The sequence below is a fragment of the Athalia rosae genome, chromosome 4 (genome assembly GCF_917208135.1).
Source record: "Athalia rosae chromosome 4, iyAthRosa1.1, whole genome shotgun sequence".
NCBI lineage: Eukaryota > Metazoa > Arthropoda > Insecta > Hymenoptera > Athaliidae > Athalia > Athalia rosae.
Genome location: NC_064029.1, coordinates 16033239 through 16052037, shown reverse-complemented (window position 1 = coordinate 16052037; position 18799 = coordinate 16033239). Strand labels below are relative to the sequence as shown.

Here is an 18799-nt window from a genome sequence, read left to right as displayed (position 1 = left end):
GTTTTTGTATACATACACAAAATAATTGAAATTTTCATTAACTTTGTATTGAAAAAAAAAGATATACACTTACATATTACATCGTGGGACGTTGAGTCGAATGTGTGATTAGAAATAATTTTTGAGGAATCGATCGAAAAGCTTTGGCTATTCGGAAGGGGGCGGGGTGAATGAATTAAGAAAATTAATTAGAATTTTCGTTCATGTTTCAAACAGCCTGTTGAGGAATTAAATGTTGTGGAAGATCTAGACTATTGCCACGAATTTTTTTTTAGAGGGCTAAAACATGCTGAATTGATTGAATTGAAAGTTTTATACCAGACGTGTCTGCGTTGCGGATGATATTTCTAAATGTTGCTCCATTCAGTTGCTGATACATGAAAAACATAGAAAACCAAAACCCAGAACCAAAAACAAAAAGAGGAAACAATGAACAAATGATTATGATGAATTATAAAATGCATGCTTTAAATGTATCCCAGAATGCTCAGTGTCTTCCTTCATCGTCTTCTGTTGAATTTTATTTTATATACATACGTATATGTATATTCATTATTGGTAGTATATATTGTTATATAAACGCATTATATACGTATACATATATATTGCCAGAGAGGAAAAACAGCCAATAAGGACGCAGTTTTTACTCGTTGATTCATTTCGTTCACTTTCATTTGAGGTTGATGTTACATTTTTTGATTCAGTATATCCTCGGTTTCATTTATTACTTGAAATTTTCTTTGAAAAACGAAATTCTGTTTTTACTTATTTACTCCCTTCGTTTATGATGAATCATTATTTGAATTATCGACCCTCTGCCCCCCTTAACCCCCCTTTTCGGCCCCCACATACACTACTGCAACATATTTTTCTTTTTAGTTGATCTTTTTTTTCGCCTGAAAGTTTAATGAGACACGGGACTCGAGAAATTGGATAAAAAGCAATTTTAAAAGGATAATGAATAGGTCCCTCATCGTTTGCCTCGGTTTTCTTGACGGTTAGAAAAGAGACAAAATTAAAATGAAAATAAAAATTGAAAGAAAAAGAACAAAATTGTTTGTATAAAGAGAGAAGAAAAAAAAAAAAATTAAAGAAAGAAAGAAAGAGATGATCATTATGGCACGCGCCATTCCAAGTGCGCTACCTTCTTTTAATTAATGAGAAGCGTGTGGGTAAATGGAGTTTCTATATCCCCCTTTTTATGTAATATACATGTTACATATATACATATACATTTATATGTATGCAATATGTATCTGTATGTATTGACGTTTAATTCATTTCTATACGTACGTACGGAGTAATTATTATTTTTTTATTCACTTGTTGTTACCTTACCTTCGTTAAAAATTACAAATGAACGTTTTATTTTTACATACATATAAATATATGTGTTCTATACCATCGTGTAGCTATGTATGTTCATTTATTATATAGTATATACGTTTTTTTATTCATTCTTTCTTTCTCCCTATTTAAAAGAAGATGAAAAAAGTAAAAGAAAAAACGAGAGAGATCCTCTCAAATTTATAATAAACACATCTCGGCAGCAAACACTCCAGGATGAGGTGTTTATATAGAATTTGTTGTAATTATTATATTTCATTTTATTAATATGAACGGCAGTCAACACAAAACGAACAACCCCCTTCTCTTATTCAATTATAAAATAAGTATAGAATCAAAGTTATATTTTTACAGGGGACAAAGTAGAGGGACAGAAACGGGAAATGTAAAGGGGTGGATTTTAATAAAACGAAATTCACATTCGTTGTATGAAACATCTTTACATAGAAATCTCACTGCACATGTACACATTTTATTCAATTCGATCGTTGATTCGTGAGTAATGACAATAATGATATCAACAACAATTATTATTATTGTTGTATCTGGTCATGCAATTAAAAAAATTTCGATCAATTAAAAATTGAATGCATTTGAAATATATAATATTTATCAATTATTTATTCACTGTTATTTACTTTTGTCTCTTTATCAACTGGGATATTACATTTGGTGAGACGTTTTGTTTATTCATATCATTTTGTTACAATCATTTTTTTTACTCGAACGAAACGAATTGCTTTGAACCGCTTTATTATCTACCTGTTGTTGAATTGTCAGGTGGTGGGTTTTTTTTTTAATTTTACTTTTATATATATAATTTTTTTTATCTTCCCACCTACAATCCTTCCCCTTTTTGCCCCTGAGATAAAATTACGACAGTGATTAACCGCGGTACAGATATAGGTACTACAATCAACACTGCTTCACAATGATGTGCAATTGTCGTTTTATTTATTAATATTTTTTTTTTTTATGAATAAATAAAACAAAAAAAAAATCCTCGAAGTGTCTAACAACCACCTGTACCTACATGTTCGCCATAAAAAACAAATACCTCATCCTGATGTGCGCAGATGTATTAATTTTGAAGAATACCACAAATGAATTGAAAAAAGGGAATGCGTAAATCGATTCGCGTAAAAGAAGAAAGAAAAGAAAAATCTAAAACGAAACCAAATGAACTTTTCTAGCTGAAAAGAACGAACGAAAGAGATGTCTTTCGAATTCTTTCCCTCCCTTCTAATTCTTTTTTCTCTTATATTACATATTTTTCTAGTATCCGATACACACACATCCTGTTGAGTTATACCCTGTCAAAATTATTACAGACCCTTTGAGCCCTGAGCTAGACCAAAAAAAAATTGGTTAAAGGAAGAAGAAAAAAAATTAATCTGCCCCAATACATGATTTGATTAAGACTGTTGAGGAACAAAACTGAGAGAATAAAAAACCTATTAAAAAGTTTAAAAAATAAAAACCAAACAAGAAAGATAAAATAGATAGAATATTAGGGTAATTATTGGAGAAAAAAAAAAGGGAAGACAGGTAAAGAAGAGTGGAGAGAAAGGAGAGGAAGAGGGAAAAAGAGGAGATGTGGCGGTATAGGGGGTTACGTGTGGGGAGCTGCATGAGGTGCGTTGTTGTGTTTCAGTGCTCGCCTCCATGCCTGGACTGACCCTGGTGAACTCCCTGAGTGCACCGTCTACTAAGAAGTTGTTCACCTGCCAGCTGTGTAGCAAGGTGCTATGCAGCAAAGCGTCGTTGAAACGTCACGTGGCTGACAAGCATGCCGAACGCCAGGAGGAATACCGATGTGTCATCTGCGAAAGGGTCTACTGCTCGCGAAACTCCTTGATGACCCATATCTATACCTATCATAAGAGCAGACCCGGCGACATTGACATTAAGTTCTATTGAAGGTTTAGATAAGGTAGGGCCATGTTAAGAAACTTACAAAAATTTCAAACGTTCTTTTCAATTTCCATTTAATTTTCTTTTATTTTATATTATTTGATTTTTCGATTTGTTAAGTTTCTATTTTTTTTTTTTTTTTTTTTTTTTACTCTTAGTTTTTTACACTTCTTACTTTCATTCTGTTAATCGTATCTTTCAATTCGGACCCTACAGACGCGTCGTTTGTCACGATAATTGTTAATATATTTATTTTGCAAATACCAGAAAAAGAATCTGAAATTAAAATTTTCTATCATAAGATTCATTTTTACTTTACTCTCATCCTATACTGACATAAGAATTTCCAATCGAGAATTTCATTTGAATTTTCTTTTCTTATTTTTAGTTTTTATTTTCTGATCGCGTAGTTGGAATAATTTTAGATAAAATTTTCGAACAAAAAATTATAATTATGTATGGTGTAAGACGAGGATGTATGAGTTTTTTTTTCCGATTTTTTCTCTTATTTTATTTTCTTCGTACAAAAGACAAACCACATGTCTGTTATCAAAAATTTACTCAGTTTTTTTTTTTCCTAGTTTTTTAATTTTCTTGATTTTTCTTATATCTATATTATAATACTCTGTATAAAGCACATAATTATAATAAGCTAGTAGGAAATTAGGGTTCTCTACCAGTCACACAAATATTATTATGCTTCAGGTCCCCACTAACCCAACCTACTAAAATGCATAATGCAAAAAAATTATGAAATAATCGGAAGCAGAAAAAAAAATTCCCCAGCCTCAGTTTATGCGTTCTCCTGTAATTTGTCTCTTTGTTGTTTCTGTTAGTATTTTTTTCATCTGATTTTTTTTTTTTGTTAATTAACAAATTTTTTTTTCAATTTTTGTTTAATTCTTGTTCTGTTTTGTTCGCTTTCAATGTTCGATGTTGTATGCATGATCGATGTTGCTTATATTGAATATTTATTTATTTCAGCTTATGGGATGAAATACATACTCAAATATTCCATTGTTACAATAAATTATAACACACACTTATATATATATATATGCCATTTTTTATCACACTATAGCCGATGGACATTGAAATACGTCGATGTTTTTTTTTACTTTTTTTCAAAATTCATATTCATTTTGGTTCTAGAGACTCACAATCAGTTTCATTTCATTTCATCTTTTTCAAATACATTACCAATTTTTTTCTAAGTTTGCGACTTTATCGTTTGAAAGGGAATAAATTTTGGAAAAATTATTATAAATTTCTTTAATATTTTTTATTCTCATCGCCTTACGACATTTGAGCAGTTATCATATGTATCGAATATGCATGGCGATATAGATATCGTGTTCATTTTATTTTATTTTTTCCAAATTTCTATGCTTTCTCGTTATGTTAAAAAAATTAAATTCCTTCACCTTTCATATAAGAATGCTATCATATTTTTTTACATTCATGTCTTTGAGATTTGATATATTTCGTTCAATTGCAATTTAAAGTGCATGATGTATATTTTCATACATATTTTTTTTAAATACATGAATACATATGTAATAAACTGATATTCACATACGTTACACGTTACCTGTTTTTATATATATTAAAAAATTTTGATTTCGCTTCTAAATTGGTAAAAAATCTGATTGAATTCTGCAAAACCTTTTATCTTTTTTTTCTATTCTATTATGTTAATTTTATCATTGTTAATAATATTATTACGACTATTACTTCACTTCGTTTTTCTCGCCTGTTAAAATTATCTAAGAAATAACACAATTTTACAATTAATCATCGTCCGACCGTTTATGACTGCAGAAAACAAAAATAATAAATGTATTCGGATCATTTTCTATCATACCACAGTTTCCCGGTTTTACAGAAAATAATTTATCGATTCATCTACACGCTATGAAAATAGAAAACGAAAAGGGGCAAGAAATGGAAAAGCATCTTTGTTGCATTGACTAACAATGTTTTATGAATAATTCGATGCATGCAAGCAAATTAAATTCACTCCTTGAATGAAAAGATCAGAAAAATAAAAGAAACAAAAACGTTCAAAAACTATATAACACTGTCGTATAAATAGTAATGAAAACTGGAAACAACAATTCATTGAGGAAATATAATTTATAATCTAACATACAATTAGTACCTACATATCTACATACATACATATAAGTAATATCTACATAATTCTGCTATATACGTATAAGTGTAAAAATAATTCAACGATTAAGAGGTGAAAATACTCGACTAATTAGAGTAGCGATTTGCATGGAAAATTTTTTTATTCTATAACTATAACTAACGGAATTATTAGCAGCACTTGACTAATTATTTTTTTGTTCCGAACCGCCAGTCGTCGCGTATTTAAGCCTCATAGTCGTTCGCGAGTAAAAAAGAAAGAATCTTTTTTACCTCACGTTTTTTTCTCTCTCTTTATGAAAATAGAAATTACATGAGAAAAACTGAAATTTTTTCAGGTACGGGCAACGGGATGCAAACGCCAACAACGCTTCCCTCTGCCGTGTACCGGATGCCACCACCGACTGCAGGTGGTATAAACGAACCCCAAGAATGTCCTTACTGCCGTCGTACATTTTCCTGTTACTATTCGTTGAAACGTCACTTCCAGGACAAACATGAACAATCGGATACATTATACGTATGTGAATTTTGCAATCGACGTTATCGTACGAAAAATTCATTGACGACACACAAAAGTCTACAACACCGTGGTTCTAGTGGTATGTTGAAAAGATTATTAAAAACTTCAGCGATTAAAAATGTATTAGCGCAACATCCCCAAATACCGCAACAACCGCAATGAAAATGGTGGTATCATCATAATTTTCTTACTTTCGACCACTACCAAGGAAATTATGAAACAACCGGTGATAACAATCCACTAAGTTTAACTGCATATCAGAAATAGTTCGTCTTGTTACACTTGCGAAAAGAAAAAAACGAAGGAAAGAAAGGAAAAAGAATGAAATTCCTTATTATTATTTTCATTATTATTATTATATTGCCTTGATTTTCTTTAAAATTTATCATATTAATAATATTATTGATATTGTTGTTGTTTATTATTATCACTATTATTATTCTTCTAATTATTATCACTTTTATTCTTATTATTATTAATATCGATATCAATTGCATATATATCATAGGTTTTATTTATGTGCGGTATTAAATATAATCATACATAATTATCCAAGAAATCTGTCCATATTATTATTATTATGAGAAAACAAGAAAAAGTTAAAAGTAAGGACAAGAGATAAATCTGCAGATCGAAGGTAGAAAAAGATAGAAGAGAAAAAGAACTGTTAAATGATGATAGAAGATAAAACTTTGGGATATAATGTGAAGTCGCGTACACATATCAATCGTTAATTTTTTTTTTCTTGGGATATTAGATTTTTTATACAATTCTATTAATGGCCCACATAATAATAATCTATTATACATGCAGATTTGGTTTTTTTTTTTTGTTTGAATTCAAATTTTTTTTTTCGTGAAGACTGCGTATAATCCAAAGAAGAGGGTATAAGATCGACTGAGAAAATTATATCAAATTTATTTTTTAAGTTAGAAAAGGAGACAAAAAATATTGAAAAAAAAATCTAAGAAAAACGAAAACTTGAAAAATAGCAGAACTTACATTAGAGAAAAGCCAATTGATTGGGTAATGAGAGAAGACAAAAAATAAGAAATGAAGAAGGAAGGAAAAAACACATTTACATTATATCTACACACGTACACGAAACATTCCATTATTAAATTTTTATACTGTCTTATTATGAATTATCAAAATTTAATTTTGAAGGAACGTATCTAACGAAACAGAAGACGAAAGAAAAAAAAAACACATTATTGAGGAGACTGCAATTACAAAGATATACAATATTATATAGACGAGTATAATATACGTATAGTACTGTAAAAGTTTTAACGTTAGTTAATTAATTAATCGGACTATTAATCAAATTGAACTGTTTATTTTATGCGTTGATCTACGATAATGTCGTGAATAGACAGTCTCTTTTTCAACGGCTTTAAGTTGATTTTAATTTGTTCCTTTCTTTTTGAATTCTCTTTTTCATTTGAAATATTTTTATGAATTTGAAAACTCAGTAAAAAATAGGGGGACAAAACAAGAATATCGCATATCCAGCGATATTAAGGATTATACACATCAAAGCTCTACTGCATCTGATCGCTTCCATCATTATTCTTAATGTAAACGACTTGAACTTATATCAACGTAAATCAAACATAGTATAGCACGCTCTATTATACGTAATATGAGAAATCATTTGATTTTGATTTTTTATTTCTCCTAAAATGATTGAAGGATTATTTAAAATGGTATATGAATTCATCATTTCAATGGAAAAAATGCACGAGAAGGACGGAGGAGAAGATGAAAATCGAGGCGGGAAGGACAAAATAAAATTAAAATAGAAGAAAAAGAAAAAAAAAAAACACGAAAACGGTTATACGATAATTATATACGGTACAGCTGGCATAATGTAATTAAATGTAAAAATTAAGTATAGCCAGCGAAAACACAGGTATTACGATATACAATATGTGTAAGAATCCAGAGAATAAGGAAAAAGTCGAAGAGTAAGAAGAAGAGGGTAAAGTGAAAAAAGAAATCTATAAATATAATATTCATATTTGTAGTTAAGCGAAAGGAAAAACAAAAATATAAAAATAATTTTAAAGAAATGAAATGAAATGAGAAACAGAAAAAGAAAATTAATTAAATAAAAATGAATTAGGGGATACAGTTATTTTGTCTTAGGCCTAAATGAAGAATGTATAAGAGTAAGAAGAATAAGAGTGAAAAAAAGAAGAGAAATTGATGATATATAGTATAAAGAAATAAATTCAATTACAAAAAAAAAAGACAAGAAATGAAAAAAAAAAACAAATTAAACATGCTCAAATTCAACAAAAGTCTCACAAATCGAATACACAATAAAGTTATAACGTAATTATAATATTACGGGCTTAAAAGTCTAGGTCCACCACGCGCGCAAATTACAGACTATATTTTTAACTCTTTGAAATAATAATATTTTGAACTGTACATATTCATAATAATATTAGTAAAAAAAGAAAGAAAAAAAAAACGAAAAAAAAAAACAACAATCTTCTCTTATTCAGGTTTTTATAAATAATAGCACAACACTTCGACATAGTTTTATAGATAGCAGTCGACGAGATGGACAGTGAATTTATTGATTGAATTTATTCGTGTGATTGAATGTTAAACGTTGGCAAAGTGCAATATTACGTGTTTAAGGAGAAATAACCTTCTTTTTCCTCTTTCTTTTTCGTTCTAAATTTTGTTACGATCGTTTTGAGATTATCGTTTAAATATTCATGGAAATTCTTTCGGTTTTTATTCTAGTTTTTCAACGACCTACAATTTTCGTTGGATAGATTCAGCGGAAATTCGATCGATCATTTTAAATGGTAAAACTCGTTGCGAAGATTTCATGAATTCAACACGAATGATAATTGGTAACTTCATTGTCCAAACGTATATATATATATATCTTACAACAACCAATGTAGGAATAAAAAATAAAAAGAGAAAAAAAACAACAAATTGTTCATCGCAACATATTCAGGTCTGAAACTCAGTGTAAACAGAAGTAATAATGAAACAAAACAAAAAAATACACAAAAGAATAAGTGAATAAAAAAAAATTTAATGTTTTATTAATGATATATTAAGCGTATAAAAAGAAATGCCATTATAACTAACACGCAAGTACAAATTATTGAGAAATAACAATTTACGTCTATATTAGATTGCGTAGTAAGAGAAAGATGACGAAAATTGAAGGGTGAAAGAAAAAATGAAATTACAAAATTTGAAAAGAAAACAAAAACAAAAAAAAATGATATGAATAAATACAATGTCTTCAAATTTATTTATATGTATAATGTATATATATGTAATAAATTTCTATACATATATATATATATCGTATATATATATATATATTATATATAGCTGCGATTAAGAGGGAAAAGAGTTTTTAAACATATCTTCTAAACAATGTATACAGTTAAATTATACGATTTTAGGATTAGATATATATACATATATATATATATGATATGTCTCTTTAATGAAGCTGCTCTCGGCTCTATAGAATTCAATGTCGAATGAATTTTTAAATGTCGTGTTAAAAAGAGTAAATTGAAAGGAAAGAAAAACAAAAAAAACAAAAAAACAAAAAAAAAGAATTAAATGGGATAAATACTTATAGTGTAACAACCAAATTTTTCAGTGACATATGGTTAATACATAATGTGGAACGCAACGAAGTCAAATTCAAAAATCTCGTTAATAAATTTGATTTTTCGGACTATAACTTGAAATAATGTAATATTAAGAATTCGTACTAATGATGTACGGCGCTGCGAAATTTTCAAATCCGCAGCGACAATGAACGATGGAGATTTTTTACTTTACGTTTTTTTTTCTTTTTTTTTTTGATTGTAAATTTAAATTTTTTAATGAATTTATTATTCCTCTTCTCGTTATATTGGAAGGAAAGAATTGAAATGAAATGATGAAGAAAATTAACGAATTAATTTTCATAGTGAAATTAAACCTAGTCATATTTTAAATTTTTGGATACTTCTGTGATTCTGTGATATAGGGAGCGAAAAAGATAATTAAATATACTTAAAATTAAATGAGTAAATTATTACGCACGTTAAATCCACATTATGATGACCGTCACACGTCACTAATCATCATTATCATTATCATTATCATTATTATCATTATTATTATTAATATTATTATTACATCTATATTGAGGAAGAAATAAAATAAAATAAAATAAAATAATAATTAAAAATTAATTAATTATAATCAATTAATATATTGGGAAATTCTGTGATGTTTTTCAGTTGGTATACTACTAAAATGGATAAAGGAAGAAAGAATTTGAAAAGTAAAAAAATAACCAAAACGAAGCAAAAAAAAACAAAACAAAAAATATTAATCAATTAATTGATAAAATTAATCTAGAATTATGGAAACGTATACGGAATTACGTCGATGTTTAGTGTTGTGAAATTGAAAAAAAAAGAAAGAAAGAGAAGAACAAAACTGCATGAGATCTTTTTATCGATGAGATCAATTTTGTTTCGATATTCACTTATAAGAGTGTCATCGATGATGGCTAAATGTGAGATAAAAGATGTCACAGTCACTTCTCTTGTGAATTCCGAAAAATTGAATAGGTACATTTGAAATAATTAATTCTTAATTGGTAAGTCTCAGTTTATCTTCGCATATGGACTATTTTTTCGAAAATTTAGTATCTACAGCGAATTAGATTTTTGTTCTCTGATTTTTGAAGTTCTTTTTTCTCTAACACATCTAGCGATCATTGTTGAATTTTGTAGTTAACGTTACAGGATTTCAGCGACATATCTTTCCAGGGTATATAAAACTCACGATATATGATTACTCACTCTATTACCTACTGTATACTTATGTACCATCCGTATTTTGAATGTAGAATTCTAAAATTGAATTTACCCGCGGGAGCGAGTGAAAATGAACGTAATAAATAATAAATGATAAAAAAAAAAAAGCAAAAAGGAATGAATAAATAATAATAATGGTAATAATAATCTATTCTGCTGTGCCAACATTCTATGAAAACATGAAAGAAAATAAATAAATAATTGAATAAATAAATAAATAAATAATAAATATTAGGTCTTTTACTATTTACATACAAAACTGAATGGAAAAAAATTAATAGTTCAAAAAAAGAAAAAAAAATTCTTAGATAGAAATTCGTCATATCTTCTATTGAAAATATCACCAATATATATACATATGTGCACACATATATTGTAACATTATCATTACATTACATTATTATTACGTTAATTATATTACTAATATTATGTTACTACTATTATTATTATTATCATCATCATCTCATCATCATCATCATCATTATTATTATTATTATTATTATTATTGTGATAATTATTTCCATTACGATTATAATTATGATAATTATTATTGTTGTTGTTATTATTATTATTATTGCTTTTTTATCAACATCAAATATTACTACTATTTTAATTATTATCATTATTGTAATTATTGATAAAATTATAGTGGCGACTAAAACGATTATTATTATACGTACGTATGTATATGTATACATACGAATATTATGAATGAAAAAAGAGAAAGAATTAAAAAAAAAATTAAAAACATTTTTTTGCTTTTGAATTTCAACCACAAACTTTGTTCTTCTGTCTCTTGTATAAATAAATAATCAGAATGTGTGGATGTAACAAAATTCGAGAAGAGACTAAGGGAAAACTGATTAGATAGTTGAGGGAACGTAATGCAACTTACAGTAAAAGATAGAAAATGATACAATTATTTGAATTTATAATAAATTTTTTGTTGTCGTTCTACTCGTATTCTTGATGAATGATAGGTAGTACATATACATATATATGTGTACTGATAAGTAAGGAGCAGAAAATAATCTGAAAAATTCACATCAGATATCGTAGGTCGGAACGTGGTTATATAATTAATATGAATATGATATGAATATATGTTTTTTTTCACGTGATAATTATATAAATACGGCGATTGCAATTGAGATCGTGATTATTTAGTATTTATACATATTACGTCATTACTTTTTATCGTTCAGCAAAATCGTGTAAGCAAATCTAAAAGATATATGAGAAAATTATCTAGAAAAAAGTATATTCATGTATGTAATATCTGGATCGGGATCTTTGCGCAATTTCATATTAATTAAAAGGATATGTATGTCGTTTACATCTGTATACGAATGCACGCGTCGATTATTGTAACGAAATAGAGACTTATATTATTATAATGATTAATTATTGCTATTCTTTCTATTACTATTCAATGTGATTTCGATAATTATGTTATTTGCGAGACTTTATTTGAGTTCAAAGCATAGAAGAAAGACAAGAAGTTGTTCGTTTGTGATGACTTTTGATTTTTTTTTTCTGCAATTTTTGTCCTCCCATTTTATAAGACGAAAGTTCAGGGCAATGAGAACTTACAGATTCATGCATATTCATCGTTTATTAATATTCGAGCTTTAGTGGGATTTTCTTAAAAATCTTGTTCGCTTTAACTACAAGTGTTTCACGTAACGTATACGTCGATATATAGAATGTTCGAATAATTATTATCAAAGAATGAGAATACTTAATTATTCGCTGATAATAATTATCGTAGTTTTTATTGTGGTAAAACTTACATAGAAACAGGGATAATTATATTTCATTATTTTCGATTATTGATTCTAATTTAATCTAATGTATGTACATTATATATATGATAACGGATATGCTCACACATTACATATATATGAAAAATATACATGCATATACATACATTTTTGATAAAATATATTAAATGTCTAATAATTTTTTTGGGCGCTGTTACGAAATATCTTCGGTAAAAAATTTTTCTTGTGTCATTCTCTTTTTTTTAATTATCATTTTTTGGAAAGGCTGATTTTCATAATTTTAGATATCAGTTATTAAGTGAATTTTTTTCTCTTTCCTTATGACGTCAGGTGTTTCATTTTTTTCTCATCATTTTTTTCTCTTCCTCCTTTCTCATTTGATTATTTCGTAATTTAGGTGAAATCGACTGATTAGATTGTTCCATTGGTTTATATTGTCGATTTTCTTACTTTTGTTTTGTCATGTGATATTGATTGATACCAAAGATCGGAAACCCATTATCAGAAAATGAGAAATTGAAATTAAAATTAAAATTCCAAAGGTTTGAAATACTTTGAAACTAACGTAAATGTACATGCCATTTATTTGATTTCATCAATTGAATGAAAATAAAAAAAGAAAAATCGCCATTAATCATTCGTTGTTTTTTTCACTTTGAAGAGAAAAAAAATTATGAAACAAATCAATTAAATTAAAAAGAAGAAAAATGAAAAATTCATAAAAAGAATGAATAAGAAAAAAGCTAAATTCTTAGAGTAAGTCAGGACGACGTGCGCGGGATAAGGGAGAGTGGTGGCAACGTAATACGATTATAATAATTGAAAAAAAAAAAATAGAAACTAAGATAAAAAACGAGTGGGAGTAGGATGTGTGTGTAATTATACGACGAGACGTTTAAGGCAAAAAAAAAGAAAAGAAAAGAGAAAAAAACTTCGACGAACATAGGAGAAAGACTACTTAGATTTATTTTTATTATGTCTTCAAAAAGACTTTAAATATAATATTTATATTGTGCCATAATTAATATTAATGAACCTTAAGTATAAATTAATTGTTACGGAACGAGAGGATAAAAAAAAAAAAACTACAACCACGACAGCAAAATACAAAACGAAAGAAAAACCGTTCTTCAATTTTGTTAAAATTCGAACGAAATAAAAATTTTCCAACGACAGTTGAAACAAATTCAAACTAACGTTGATAAAAAATGCAGAGAAAAAAATTAAGCTAGAATTAACATTTGATAATTTACAAAGTAAATAAAAATCGAAAAATAAAATGAATTAAATTAATAATACAACAGCAACAATATATATGAATATGTAGACATACATATATGTATGTATATCATTACAATAACAATTTTCATATCATATTTTTATTATACCGAAGTATAAAAGAATAGATGTAAAACATCCACATTCATATTTATGTATATACACAAATATAAATGATATATGATACATAAAATATATATTCACTTAAAGCGGTATATAGAAAATTTTCAATCACGCATCGCATATTAAAAAAGCACACACCGAACGTTAAATACAATCCATTTCACACATATTATATATATACATATATAATATAATAATGAAGATGAATAATAATAATGATAATAGTAATGGTAAATAATTCTATTAATAATAGTAACAGTAATAATAACGATAATATTAATGTTAACGATAGTAATAAATATCAATAATAATAATGATAATAATAACAATGTTATTAATAATAATGATGATAACATTATTGAAAAACTAGTAAAATAGATATCGCGTTTTTTTCCAGTTTATTTATTTATTTATTTATTTTATTTCATTTTTCTTTTTAATTTCTCGTTCCAACTTTGAACAAGTTTGGAAAATTCTATACTTTCTGGAGGATGGACCAAGAATAGCTGCTATCGAATGAAGATAAAAATTTTAGCTAAGTGTTTTATGTATTGGTTGGTCTTTATCTATTAATTATTACGTCGGGGGTAATGAGATGATAATAATAGAGATACGATGGTAACGATAACTATGCAGAAAAAAAAAAACTAAAGAAAATGAATAGAAAATGAAAAGTAGACAAAAAAGAAGAAAAAACAAAATAAAATTGACACGAAAAGAAGATATTGAGTTCTATAATATACTATATATGTATACATATATATGTATATATATAAATTTTACTTGAAAAATGATGATGAGGTGATTAAGTACATGTAAAAAGACAAAAAAGTATACTTCTTAACAATATGTATACGTGTGCCAGCGGATATAGGATCCTTTTTATTGTAGTATAATCTAAGTTTTTTGGATCAGAATTTTCAAAGAGGATAGGAAAAACCCTTAAAATAAATAAATTATACGATAAACGGGTTTATAGAATTGGATCCTTGACGTTGAGCTTATATGACACAATTGTATCACGAAAGATATACATATACATGTATAATATGAATAACATAGTTCTTATCTTCAGAGAACATTGTTATATTTAATATTATATTATACATACGTGTACGTATATTGATAAAAAAAAAAAAAAAAAACAATTAAAAGTAAAGTAATAAAAACGCATCAGTTTTTAAGAGATTAAACAAGTAGATGAGGGAAGAAAATGAGAAGGATTAAAAAGAAGATGAATGCGATTTACGATAACGGTAAATGTAAGGTAATAATAATTTTCATCATTCTGATGATGAATGAAATACAATAGAAATAGAGATTATATCCCGAATATGATAAATTAATTAATGAAACGTGAGCATATTGAATAATAAATTTAAATAAAATGAGAGTAAGGGGAGCCAGATGTCGCGAGTAAAATATAAAAAAATTCAAGAGTTTGCGTGTGTGCGTCTGTTTGTGAAGTTGTATGATCTATGAAAGGATACGAAGATTGATATATATGTATATAGAAATACTATATACATTAATTACACAAATACATACATCATACATAACTTCGGATATATATATATATATATATATATTAAGTAAGAAATAACAGGACTTTGCAATATATTTGTAATATAAAATTTTCGGTTTTCTTTACTTTTCTTTTTTCTAATTTCTTAATTTTATAATTTTGAATAAAAGTTTATGATGGTTCGAATGTTTTTTCGTTCTCACCGTTCGTTTAGTTTGAATTATAATATATCGATTATACGCCGAATAATAATAATAATTATTATAGACAAGGGCTGTTTTTTTTTTTTTTCAATGTAGAAGAAAAATAAAAAACAGAAACTGTTTGTTACTCATTTTACGCGTACAACTCGTTGATGAATCTTTTTATTGTATTATAATCGTACATAATTGCTTCCATACATTCTATAAATTATAAAGATATAGACGAGAGCATATAAAGAAAAAAAAAATGAGAAAGAAAAACCCATGAAAATACATTTCTTATGGTAAAATAAAACAATCATAACTTTTAAAGAAAAAGAAAAGGAAGAAATGAAGAGATAGAAAAATTCGTTTTTTGACAGAATAAATATTAGACAATGCGATATGCAAGACATAGTAAAAACAGACAAATATAATATGTATAAATATTATGTAGACGAGAACTTTTTTCAAGAATATTCTTCTTTTATAAATTTGTAGCTCGTCGATGATTGATTCGTGAAATTTTGACGAATGAAAATTGATTTATAAAAATTATCGTTGTACTGTAAAGCTACAAATTTATAAAACCACCATCATTTAATATTAATAACTTCCCACTTAACTTTTGTACGATATATTTCATCTCACTGTAGACCACCATACACACAGAGGAAAGAAAAAAAGAAAGAAAAACACAAAAAAAAGATACGGAAAGAAATCATCGTTCATTTATTTTTAATTATTATAATCTTTAATAATATGTATAAATTAATTGGGGGCTGACCCTTGTCTGGTAATTATAATATTTGGCATATCCTCGTTGTCAATCTTGTTATCAAGCCAAGGAATGGTTCGGTTTTATATAGCTAGTTGATATATTGATTACGATATATCTAGATATCAAAATCGATCGCACGTTACGTTTTTTTTTTTATGTAAATACTTCTATACATATACATATATACACTATACCTATACAAGCATATAAATATTATAAATAATAGGCCTAATTTTCGAGGCACCTTTCTGCCTACCTAAATACCTTTTCCATTTTCCCCGACCCCCCTAATCTTTCCCACGATTCTTTATCGATTTTCAAAAACTACCACGTCAGTTTCCATTGTTAAAAACATCATGCGGTAAAATTGTAACGAGATAGAGAACTATTGATTAATTATTTTACGATATTTATGTTCGTTTGAAAGTTTTATAATTCTAATAACGACACACACGTACGTATAATATATACACATATGTTGGAACACATATGATTCTACGAACACATACATTTATACCTACATAGGATATAATACAATACATAGGTATTGGAATTTTTATCGAGGCAATAGACAAAATAAACGAAACATGAAAATGGATGAAAATATCTGGATATATGTGAACATATATATATTTTGAAAAAACTCATTCATATCATACCAAAAGTAGTAGTTGGGACTCATGATCGGTATTCAGTGGATTTGTAAATTTTTTATTGTATCTGTACAAAAGAATAACAAAAAGGAAGTAGCTAAACGAAAAACCAGATGGCGAAAATTACTATTACTCTTATTTGTTACTATTATTACAAAAGCAGAATAAAAATATCTGAAAAAAATACAAAAACAATTATATAACGATAAAACGAAACGAAAGAGATTCGCAATTCAAAAACTCAAACAGGAGACCATATAAAGTCGACAGGTTCAGGGCCGATAATTTTCAAGCGTCAATCAGCGATTATTTCCCCTGAAAAATGGGAAAAAAAAGGAAGTGGAACAACTAAGAATAAAATACATCGAGAAAATCTTGAACACGGTGCGAAAAATTTTTGCATAATAGCATTATAAACTTTGCTGATTGTTTTTTCCCTTTTTGTTTTCTCATTAGATAATTGACGCTTGGATATTTTGAAGCTTGTCATACGAATCCGAAATAGGAAAAAAATAAAAAACAGGATGAATAAATGAACGAAAAAAACACAGAAAAGAAAATTGACAGGAGTGAATAAAATATTAATAATGAAAATAATAATAATAATAATGCTAATAAAATAAAATTTATAATAATAATATAAAGTAACAAAGTGCAACTCGCTGCCTTGCTGAACAGTACAAGTACAAAACGAATACAAATACATAAAACATATGTCTTCGATTTTTGAAATTCTGGTAGATAAGATTATGCAAACGAAATAAAGAAAAAAAAAGGAGAAGAATAATAAAAAATAAAGACAAAAAAGAAAGAAATAAGTAAATAAGGATACAAAAAGAAAAAATAAAATAAATAAGAGAAAAAAACAATTATTGTTATAATGATAAGAAACAAATCTCTGGGTAGTAAACGCCGTTATTACTTTTCGGCAAAAAATACACAACATTGCAAATACCTCATATTTGCCGATGCTTCAGTCTTTTATATGCATTTTCTAGAACAGAGAAGATGAAGAAAAATGAGAAAAGCAAATTTTCCAATTTTTCTCTTTCCCTCATAAACTCCGTTATAATTATTTAGTTTCCTATTCTCAATGATCATACCGATGCTCTCATACTAACGTCGAAATTCGTCGATTACTTTCTTCCATTATACCTCCACGTTCGCCACAGAAAAATAATGCAAGAGGGAACCTCTGAGGGAAAATGAATTGACAAAAAAAGGAACTTACATATCGATTGTAGTTGTATTTCTCAACCCTTTACGATAAATATAAACATAAAACACTGCCATATATAAACGCATTCAGTGAACATGGAGGTACATATTTATAAAATTTTTTTTATATCATTCCGTTAAATTATTTCGATATTATTTCGACGATTTCTCTTCCGCTTTGTTTCTACGTTGAATAGCTAGTACTAGATGAAAAAAGAATGTACAAATAAAAGACTGGAGTTCGGCAATAAATAACAGATTTTCAACTATAAGCTACAATAGTTGTTGTACTTACTTCTTGTATTTTATCAATAAAAGGAAAAAAAAAAAACGAAAAAAAAAACAAAAAGAATGAATAAATAATAAATAATTAATAATTTACGTAGTGTCTGGGCAGATATATTGACATGAGTGGTTGACATGCAATTGTTCAGGTTTTTCAAAGA

The 18799-nt window shown here is 27.3% G+C and overlaps 1 protein-coding gene across 8 annotated transcripts in view; it reads left to right on the top strand.

Moving 5' to 3' along the window:
* LOC105690004 (broad-complex core protein) overlaps positions 1-18799 on the top strand; it is a 76667-nt gene that overhangs the window by 52951 nt on the left and 4917 nt on the right. For 2 of the 8 annotated variants that reach the window (XM_048654171.1, XM_048654170.1), the window contains exons 6-7: positions 3002-3280; positions 5754-5890. The exons of 2 other annotated variants lie outside the window; for them this stretch is intronic. In XM_048654171.1, coding sequence (XP_048510128.1) covers positions 3002-3267 — 266 coding nt within the window. In that variant the 3' untranslated portion in view covers positions 3268-3280; positions 5754-5890. Of the gene's footprint in view, positions 1-3001; positions 3281-5753; positions 9529-18799 lie in introns of those variants that run through there. 4 more of the 8 variants (XR_007278077.1, XR_007278078.1, XM_048654167.1 and 1 more) reach the window with 2 other exon arrangements.